The sequence below is a fragment of the Neophocaena asiaeorientalis genome, unplaced genomic scaffold, assembly GCF_003031525.2.
Source record: "Neophocaena asiaeorientalis asiaeorientalis breed wild unplaced genomic scaffold, Neophocaena_asiaeorientalis_V1.1 scaffold760, whole genome shotgun sequence".
Taxonomy (NCBI): Eukaryota; Metazoa; Chordata; class Mammalia; order Artiodactyla; family Phocoenidae; genus Neophocaena; species Neophocaena asiaeorientalis.
The window spans coordinates 90276-100618 of NW_020174640.1; the positions used below are offsets into that span (position 1 = coordinate 90276).

General features: G+C 44.0%; 2 protein-coding genes across 5 annotated transcripts in view; both read right to left on the reverse strand.

Annotated features, from left to right (window-relative positions):
* The window catches only part of ITGB1BP2 (integrin subunit beta 1 binding protein 2), a 3616-nt gene extending 1387 nt beyond the window's left edge, over positions 1 to 2229 (reverse strand). Inside the window, 8 exon segments of the mRNA XM_024758121.1 lie at positions 1 to 22; positions 142 to 212; positions 353 to 411; positions 518 to 612; positions 1491 to 1636; positions 1714 to 1770; positions 1860 to 1909; positions 2166 to 2229. The exon segment at positions 1 to 22 is cut by the window's left edge and continues 18 nt beyond it. Coding sequence (XP_024613889.1) covers positions 1 to 22; positions 142 to 212; positions 353 to 411; positions 518 to 612; positions 1491 to 1636; positions 1714 to 1770; positions 1860 to 1909; positions 2166 to 2229 — 564 coding nt within the window.
* A 634-nt stretch (positions 2230 to 2863) lies between these two features.
* NONO (non-POU domain containing octamer binding) overlaps positions 2864 to 10343 on the reverse strand; it is a 13937-nt gene continuing 6457 nt past the window's right edge. For all 4 annotated transcript variants that reach the window (XM_024758120.1, XM_024758119.1, XM_024758118.1 and 1 more), the window contains 9 exons: positions 9476 to 9669; positions 7938 to 8239; positions 6948 to 7043; positions 6556 to 6752; positions 6128 to 6212; positions 5596 to 5698; positions 4974 to 5013; positions 4636 to 4745; positions 2864 to 3901 (listed from right to left, as the gene is read on the reverse strand). In XM_024758120.1, the coding sequence (XP_024613888.1) occupies positions 3767 to 3901; positions 4636 to 4745; positions 4974 to 5013; positions 5596 to 5698; positions 6128 to 6212; positions 6556 to 6752; positions 6948 to 7043; positions 7938 to 8239; positions 9476 to 9669 (1262 nt within the window). In that variant the 3' untranslated portion in view covers positions 2864 to 3766. The remainder of the gene's footprint in view (positions 3902 to 4635; positions 4746 to 4973; positions 5014 to 5595; positions 5699 to 6127; positions 6213 to 6555; positions 6753 to 6947; positions 7044 to 7937; positions 8240 to 9475; positions 9670 to 10343) is intronic.

A 10343-nucleotide genomic window follows, 5' to 3' on the forward strand; every position in this document is an offset into this window, starting at 1 on the left:
ACAACAACTCCAAGATTTCATCCTGAGGTAGGAATAGAATTCAACTGACTCTCCTTTCCCCTCCCCACAAGCCCCCACGTCCATCTTAAGGTCAACATTGGGAGAAACCTGTCTCACAGCCCACCCAGTCCCCTCCATCACCCCTCATGGAATCGAGGTGCTCCTGGGTGGTAGGTACATGGAGTAGCATCACTCTCCGGGCCTTGGTAAACCTAAGACAGATAAAGGAGAATCAGGAAAAGAATTGGGTCACTTAAAAATGTACCCTATGCAGCCTCATATCTATACCCAGTCATCCCTCAGGCATGGCATCTCTCAACCACATGCTTGAGTCCTCCACAAACTCACTCACAGCATCACATCCTGGGTTCTGGCAGCTGGCACCAGTCTGGATCAGACTACTGTCAAGTCCTGGGCAAAGGAAACAGAGTCAGGAACCCTATTCATTTCCTCCACCCAACTGCCACTTTCACTAAATTCCTGCCTGTGAAGCCTGTCCTACTAAAGACCCACTTACCTGCTCCAGGTTCTTGGTCTAATTCCTTCTGTTCCAGTGCCATTCCCAGGGCTTGAGATATATTTAGCGGAAGCAGCTTTGGAGGCAACTCTGACCTAGGGAGTATGGGTGGGGTGATTTAGTCCTGACCCACTAACCGTGATCAACAGCGCCAACCTTCCCACCAGTGGTAATGGAATTGAAGAAGTCTGGTGAAAGTGGAGCAGGGTTAGAGAAGATGGGTAGCAACCCCATTGCCAATTTTCTTCTCTGTGGACATGCCAAATCCTTGAACCCTGGGGAATTCCCCAGGGCTCCTCTTGCCCATCTATTCAGTTGCTCTAAATCCAACCATATTTCTCTGCAGAACTGCATCATTCCCTCTTCTTCTTCATCTAATTAGTTGTAGACCTAATATGACTTTCTTCTGTTGCTCATACTATTTCCACAAAATTAACTTATTCTTCTCTGCAGTCTCCTGGCTGCCAATACTACCACATCCTTTTCTTGACGCAAAACTTATTTTAAAGCTCTTTTCCAAAAAGAAAAAAAAAGGAATTCTCAACAATCCCCCTTGTATTATAACTAAGTATGTATTCACGAGAGGCTATCTACTCTATTGATTCAAAATACCTATCCCATGACTTCCCTGGCGGTCCAGTGGTTAACTGTGCTTCCACTGCATGGGCACGGGTTCAATCCCTGGTCAGGGAACTAAGATCCCACATGCCAGACGGAGCGGCCAAAAAAACTCAAAAAAAAACAAAACAAAAAAACCCCACAGAATACCTATCCCATCACCCCGTGCCACTTTAGCACAAAGGACATTATTTCCGGACACAAATTTCACCTAAGGCACCAAAGATACACCAAGCCTTGACCCTTGGGTCTCCTCACATCTCTAGTGACTAGTCCCCAAACCTCAATGACCCATTAATCACCCCTAGTAAGCTCCGTTAATGTAGGAAAAACCCAGGGACCTCCTCCTCTTTACTTGGGCCTCTCCCGGCGCAAAGTCTCTGCTGACTTTGGAATCGTATTCGGAGGTTTTTGCTCCTGAAGTGAACTGCTTGTGGCAGGGCCCTCAGGTTGAGGGGTCTCAGGGAGCTTCTCAGCACAGTGTGGTCCCACAGTACAGCCCTAGTACAGATAAGGAGAGAGGATTAGGGATAGAATCCTTCTGTTAGGGGCAGAATCCCAGGAAGTAAAGAATTTACCTTGATGTTTAAGAACTCAGAGAAATCTACAGTTCGCTTCCGGCAGCAGGACCAACCCTGATAACAAGAGATCCAGCTCAGCTTAGATTCCTGGCTATATTTCTTGTGCAAAATGCTCTTGCTATCCCCCCTTGCCTATTCCTCACCTTAAGTGCATCATGGAAGATTGGGACCCCAGGGTGATGGCAACAGGAATCTGTGGATACCGGTAGAAGGATCAAGGAAGGAAAGATACTATACCAAACATCACTTCTTACCTTTTTTCCAGGTTTATATGCTTACAGTCTTTCCATATGATGTAAAAAAAATCAGTAAAGACTGAAAATCACTCAGACCAATTAACTATGGCAGGTACACTAAATTTTTCTTTTCTTTCTTCCTTTAACAGACTGCCCACAGCTGACAACTCCCCCAGCACTCACAGAGCTCCTGGCAAGGTCAGGATTACTCACCAGGAAGGTTGGTTTGGGGGTCAAAGTGCTGCCCACAGCCTTTGTTACGGCAGAGTAGAGACATGGAGGCGTTGGTAGAATTATTGAAAGGGTGTTTCAAGGAGTCTGGCTGCCGAGTGGGGAACACCTCTTAGTCTGGAGGCTTTTAGCTGCCTGGAAGGGCCAGCTGTTTCTATCTTTAGTTCAGGAGGCGTACACCTCCTAACATGGGCAAGGGAACTTCAATTGGTCTGCCCAGCCAATAGGAAAGAGCTCAGGAACATTTTAGCTCTGAGGCTCAAGAAAAAAGGATCAAGCAGAGTAGGGCTTGGAACTTGGGTGAGGTCAGCTAACCACTGCTGAGACGGTTTTAGATTTACCATGCCAATTCCAAGCCTCTGACATACCAGCAGCTGCTCAGAAATGAATACCGATTTTGAGCCCCCTCCCAGCTTGAAGGTATCCCAATTCCTCCAGCCCATTTTCTCCCTTTCAGAGCAGCAGCTTTCCTCCCATCCTTATTACTTCTGTGTACCACCAATAGCCCCGGATCTTTGTCAACCACTTCAGTCATAGCATGCATCCAACCTCCCCATGTTTGCCTAGATGGATGATTAATACTTTAAGCAAAAGGTCATAAAGGATTATTCTTATAGCCTTGTGCTCATCTGAGGCAGAACTCCCCTCCCTCCTTGCCCCTTCAAAAACAGCACAGAAAATTAAAAGGCTTAAAATGTATTTTAATAAGTTGATGTTGCATTTCTCAGAAAAACTCCAAAGGTATCAGGGACAAATCAATCATGGTACACCAATAAAAAATGCACAGCATAACTACCTAAGATAGGCAAAGCTAAGAGCTACTGCCTGACCTTCAGCATACAGCAACCCTATTCTCAAGATTGTACTAGGCCTATCAAGAAAAGCTGTGAACAGCAATATCATAGACACAAAAGGGCCATTTCTGAGTTGTCCTTACCCAAGAAAAAGATGGAGGCAAGTTTAACACAACAGTTTTTTTAAAGATACACTAAATGAAAATCTCTAAGAGAAAATGTCTTCCTTAGGACACAAAGGCATAATATATGGGATATAACAGAACCGTATGTATGTTGCCTGTGACCTCTGTGGACATCTGCCTGAATTCCCACCTGGGAGTGAATGGAGCAATGGGGCCAAGGTCATTGGGGGATGTTTGGTTTTTGTGGTATATGTGGCAATGTCTCTGGGATGGGGGGTGTAAGGACAAGAAAGCAAATAGAACAGGGTGGACAGAGAGTGGAATGATTAAGATTAATGGCCCTAACTGGATCCATTTTGTCATGGCTCCGCGCCCCTCAGGCTCTCAACAATCACATGAAACTTTAGGAATGCACCACACAGAACTGGTTAGTTAAAGGATATACCACACAGAACTGATTTGTTAAATATCGCCCCTCCCTTACCCTCTGCCTCCAGCATACTCCCTAGAGTACTACAGGCAGGGAAGACCTAACTATCGGGAGGAATCCCTAACACTTTTCCAGGGTAGAATTCACCTAGTACACTTTTCCAGGGTAGAATTCAACTAGTCCAAAAAGGGTCCTTCTTTTAAGGGTTTTGGGAAACTAGACACTGCAATTTTATTAGTATCGGCGACGTTTGTTTGGAGCAAATTCAGCTCCAGGAGCTGCACGGTTGAATGCAGGAGGGGTTCCACCAATTGCCCCAATTCCTTCCATTGTAGCAGCTTGGCCAAAGCGTTCAGTTGTTGGTGGGGTCTTCAAGAGAAAGAGAGCAATGTTATAATAGAACCTATGCCCTAGCTTCCCACCCATCTGTAGTCCCTCCCCGGAGGCCATTTCAACCCAACTATTCAAGGCTCCTGATGGTAGGGTTGACCAAGCCTGTTTAGAACTCTAGTGGCTATCCCTAAAAGGAAAGTAGCCTGAAATACAGTCCTACCCAACCATCCTACCTTTAACTTTTTATTCGTATTTCTACATGCTAAGCAATATTACATACTAAATTCCTAGGCTGGATAAGTGCTAGCCAAGTCCTTTTTCCTGAACCAGGTATATGGACGAGGGCAGGCCATCACTCTTCAGCAACCTTAAGCCTATCTAACTGAAACATTTTGACAGTAGAACTAAAACCACCTCAGGATTGTATGAGCCATAAAGCTTTTGGACTCACATCTATTTTATGTGATAATGCCTAGCCTTCGTTGCCTTCCCTCCAAAGAAGAACCTGTTCACCCAGGGTAGCAACTAAACAGTCAATCAAGACTACCCAGTCAGACAGTTATTTGCTTAACTCCTGGGTAAAATATAGTTTGAGACTGGGTTTGCACAAGACTCCAAACAAAGATCCTGAGGTAATATTTTATGGATAACAGTGATCCTAAAAACTGTTATCTGTAGCAAAATTGTGGCAGGCCCAGGGATCACGAAGGCCAAGTCTTTCCTCCTCCTATTACCATTTAGAGTTACTATAAGGCCCTGCAGTTTATTACCAATCCCAAGGTTCCATCTGGCATCATAGTGGCAGGTCCTGGAGGAGCTGGGGTACCAGCTGGCACAGGAGCAGGGGGCATAGCGCCTCTGTTGTTTATGCCCATAGCACCTAAAGCAGAGCAGTGTGATCAGTATAGGAGACAGAGATTGTCAGTCTTTTTCTATGCCAAAGGAAATAATTCAAGATCTCTGGGCTAAGACATGTTACCCTCCCACCAAAATGATGCTCCCAGAAATGTCAAGCCTCTTAAATTTGGACTAGGTAGGAGAAGCTACCTAGTTTACCAGAGACGAGACAAAAAAGGAAATCAGAGCCATTAACCCCTTAAGTCCTTACCTCCCATAGCCATCTGGCCCATTCGTATCTCCTGCTCTCTCTGAAAAACAAAAAATACTCAAGACAGTCCACGACAGCACTGCATTCATTCTACCACAATCCACTGAGGCCCACATACTAAGGGAAGTAGACAGTGATAACACATCCTAAGTGCACTGAGACCAAGCTGAGGAAGAACATCAACAACAGCTCCTTGAACTCATTACAGCTGTACAATGAATTCAAGATTAGAGCTACTAGGACACAAGTCAGAGTTTCCTATTAGGAACAGAAGGAAAGAGGAAAGAAAAGGAGAGACATAGCTGATTTCTTCTAGGGCTCCAACCTGTACAACTGCCAAGGACATCAGAAGACCAGTCAAGGCTGCTATAGGACTGGGTCTATCTGATCCTGCAGTCACTGAGTTTAAACAGCATACAATGGCCTCCCAGCTTTTCATCCTAAATTGCCTGTGAGGCAAGAAGAGCTCCTCTTCAAACCTTACCTTTCCTTCCTATGAATGCTTCTTTCTATAAGGAGTGTCATAGAATGGAAAAATTGGTCATAGCCTAGTGTGTTTTAATAGTCCTAATGGACAATTCATGATGAGTTTTTCATATCATGGGCACATGGGAGATAATACCGCATCAGGGAATGTTCCCTTGAATCCTTCCTGCTGTCGTCGCATCATTTCTTCTTGTTGCCGCCGCATCTCTTCCTCACGGCGCCTGCGCTCCTCTTCCTGCCTACAGAGAAGTCACCAATATATTTAAGCAGAGGCATTCCAAAACTCGAACAGATTATCTTAATAGGGGACTCAGCCAAGGAGATCAAGAGCCTACTGAAAACTATCATAGCTCTCCAGGAAACTCACTGTTAAATGTGCCCAGCCCTAAAACAACCCAGATGTGTCCTTCAGGGAAAGAAGTTCTTTCCCAAAGGAGCCAGTCTCATAAGACCAGCACTCAGCTGCTTTCCTCTTTAGCGCAGTCCCAGGAATTCCTAGAATCATGGGTACCTGAAACATCTCCCATCTAAAGGGAGAACTTGAGAAGCAGCCAGGAAATATTTGCCAACATATTTACAAATGCATGAGGTAGCATGGTGGTAGGAAACAGGAGAGAGACATTACATTTTAAAGTTGTCAGATAAAAAGGGTTGGAGAAAAGAGTTACCTGAGCTCCAGCTGCTTTCGTTTTTGCACTTCTTGGTTGTGCAGCTCTTCCATCCTCCTAAGTTCTTCTTGACGCCTCATCAAATCTATGAAAACAACAGACTGATTGAGAGTATTCTTCATGATCCTCATATAGGCCCAGTAATTTTCCATAAAGATAGATCCAGAAAGCAAAGGGGCTATTTAATCCCTGAGTGGCCATCCGAGGTATCCAGATTCCAAAAATGAAATCAAACCTATTATTTCCTTCTCCACAGAATCCAGTATCCTCTGCCACATCTCCAAGCTCATTTGCCTACCAAGATCAACAAAATATTTCAGAGAATAAAAGTTGAAGTTTAGGCCTTTCTCTACTGATTGATAAAGAAACTCCTGAAAAAAGTTACTCTGTCCTTCTTCTAGTTATAAGACTTACAGGCCGATACTCACCCTGCCTCATTAGCATGACCTGGTGCTCATGGCGAGCAGCCTCCATCTCCATCTCCAGCTTCTCACGAGCTTCCTTAATGTTTCGGTCCACTTGGTCCTGCTGCTGCTTCTCCATCTCAATAAGTGCCTTCCAGCGCATGGCATACTCATACTCAAAGGAGCCAGGCTGTGCAAATCTGGGTGGCTGCTCTCGCTCCCTATACACAAGGTTCCTAGGTTACTAAAACTTTTGTCCAAGATTTTCCCAACGAAACACTACATTCCTCCCGAGGGCCAAGACGATGGCTGCCAGTGAACACATACAGCAAAGATGTGCCTCTTTTACACATCTCTTTACAAGCTTCCTTAAGAACAGGCAAACACCTAACAGGGAATCTATCAGGACCACATACTTGTGAAATTGCTGGTTCTTTATAACCAGCTTCTCTGGGAGTCCCTCTTCATCATCTAACTGGTCCATGGGCTCCACAGTCACAGGTCGAGGAAATCTGGGAGAGAGACGCTCAGTGTTAATCAAATTATACCGGCACAGTGAACTAGTTAGGGGTCAGGACAGGACAATTAAACATACTTCTGAAGGGGTTTTTATACCCAGTCGTAAGTAACCACGCCCTTTTAATGGCATTATGTGGAATCTGGGGTTGACAGGATACAGTCACGTTTCAGATCTCTGAATACAGTCTTTAAGTAGGTGGAGGACTTAAGTGCAGCCTTTATTTATTTATTTTTAAATTTTATTTATTTTTTTTGGCTGCATTGGGTCTTTGCTGCTGCGTATAGGCTTTCTCTAGTTGCGGTGAGCAGGGGCTACTCTTCGTTGTGGTGTGGGGGCTTCTCATCATGGTGGCTTCTCTTGTTGAAGAGCACTGGCTCTAGGCACACGGGCTTCAGTCGTTGTGGTGTGTGGGCTCAGTATTGTGGCGCATGGGCTTAGTTGCTCCGTGGCACGTGGGATCTTCCCGGACCAGGGATCAAACCCATGTCCCCTGTATTGCCAGGCAGATTCTTAACCACTGGGCCATCAGGGACGTTCCAAGTGCAGCCTTTATATATGGTATCTACAGAACTCAAGGTAACGACTTGGGGTAAATACTAAGAGAGATGCTACATGCACAAAACAACTTTTTAGAGTTCTAAAACTTCACCATAAGGGGAGACTTAACACTGATTAAATGACAACCTACTGAAAGACTGCAAAGGTTTATTTTTTAATCCTCATACCATTTCCATTAATTTAAGAGTACACTGAAAACTCTACTAGAGCTGAATTATATCAAAAGTCTTTAAATGAACACAGGAACATGGTTCTTAAAGGCTAGCTCCCCAGACCACAGAAGGAAGTAGCATTTAAGGTATGTTTCTGAAAATGACCCCTCACTCACGTGGTTAGCAGGAAGGAGCCTTCACTGCATCTGTCCAGAGCTTTCCGAGCCGCTGGCTTCCCTGAGAATTCAACAATGCCTTTTCCTGAGGGCCTTCCTCGATCATCCACAATGACTACAGCCCTCTCCACCTGGCCGAACACAGAAAAGGCTTCCTCCAGCAGTTCATTGGACACATACTGAGGAAGGTTTCGGACTGTAAGGGATGCACTATGGCAGGCAAAGCGCACACGCAGCTGCTTTCCACGGAGCGGCATGTTGTCCAGTTCCACTTTGGCAATCTCTGCTAGGGTTCGTGTTTCCTAGGAAGCAGAGGAAAGTCAGAATAACTCAGTTGGACAAAGATCACCTACACAGCCATCAAGAGCCTCAAGAAGAATAGCTCAATGTCTCCAAAAAAAACCCCAAAAACCCTTGGCAACAAGCATACAAAGAAACATGGATAGAACTGGAAGAATGGAGTCAGGTGTTTCAGATAACTCTTTGGTTAGCCTAATTTCTCTGGTGGCCTTGCAATATATCAACTGGAAATTCTAGAGTTAATACCACTTACATGGTCACTGGTATCATAGGCTATTCTCTGAAGTGTTAACAGATCATCTGGACAAGAATGACCATCATAAAGCCTACCCTTAAAATACAGCAGCCAGAATTATTTTAATTTTTGCTAGCTACATACAAGTTTAACCAGAATCACTACGCCCTACAAGAGGCCTCTTTAGAACCACAGACCTTGATGGGACCCTCCACATTACTGAAGAGGAAGCTGAGCCCTAGAAAAAATGACTTGCCTATATAGTTAGTGGTAGATCTGGAATGAAGACTAGTTCTGACCGTAACATCCAGTGATCTTGCTAGCACATTATGTCCCTCATTTATGGAGCTAGATAATGCCCAGAAACGTTTCCCCCATGCACTTAAACAAATTTCCTAAATCAAATCAGATTTTTTAAAAGATCTACACTTAAAATTTTTTTTTAAATAGATACAAATAAAACTGTTCCCTCAACGTTTTGACGAACCTTAAAGTGAGATAACATATGTGTAAGGGCTTTGGAAATAAATTATATAAACCTTGATCATTACTAAAATAAAAACCTTTTTTCATTTTTTTGGGAAAAAAGTCTAATTTATTAAAATATTTGTGGGGAGCAGTAAATAGAAGGGTAGAGATAAAACAAAATTAACTATGAGTTGATAGTTACTGAAGCTGGGTAACGAGTACATGCAAGTTCATTATACTATTCGCTCCACTTCTGTATGTTTAAAATTTCCGAATTAAAACAAAAGAAGTTCCAAAGGGCATACTTTATCCCCAGAGTCCTAGGCAAATAAACCTATGTTGTCCTTGAAACAAAACAAAAACCTATGAGGAAAAATTAAAATAAAATCTGCATTTTTGTCCTGTTCCACCAACTATAACTATAAGCTTTTAATATCATCTGAGAATTATTTCTACTGCCTAACTTTCCATATCCATCATTGCCCAGCTTCCCCACCTTTTAGAGCACACGCTCTAAAAGCCCACAGTTGCTCACCAAGCGGATAAAGCCAAAGCCCTTGTCCTTATGAATGAAGACTTCGCCTGCCTTCCCATATTTCTCAAATAGTTTCCTCATTTCCTCCTCAGTGATGTCAGGAGGAAGATTGCCCACAAAGAGCCGGCTACGCTGGGTGAAGGTCTTCTCTCCTGGTTTCCTAAAATTCTTCAGGTCAATAGTCAAGCCTTCATCTGAGAGAAGACACACAGTCACATTCTCAAAGAGTTACAACTGCCGCTAGATGGGCAATATAATTGCTGTAGAGAAGTCAAACACCATTTCCCAATGGAATCTATCCACTAACCACTTATCGGTAAATTGCACCTTAGAATGTGAAAGCAGTAGGCAGAGATCTGGGGAGACTTCTCAACAACTCTACTATGGGCCAGGAGCCACCCCGGACTAACTCAGAAACAGAAAGAGAAAATTAAGCAAGTCAAGGAGCCCTAGATCAGAAGGGATCAGATTTTTACATTTAAAACATAATTGTTCCATTTCCCAATCCCTCACTAATCTTCATAACCTTAACAGTTCCCATTCTTTCAGGCTTGGGGTAATGGAATGAAAAGAATGAGTTAGGGAAGAGTATTCTTTGTAGGAATCTCTGGAAATAAAAGAGGGTTGAGGTTGGTTGTAGTCTTAGAGGCACACAACAGGTGCTCAAAATTTGCTGAATGGATGGAAACATACCTTTAAAGACCTTTTACTCTGATTAAAAATGGGGTGGCACAGAGACTTCCCTGGTGGCACAGTGTACAGGACTCCGGGCTCCCAATGCAGGGGGCTCGGGTTTGATCCTGGTCAGGGAACTAGATCCTACATGCATGCCAAGGCTGGGAGTTCGCATGCCACAACTGGGAAGCCT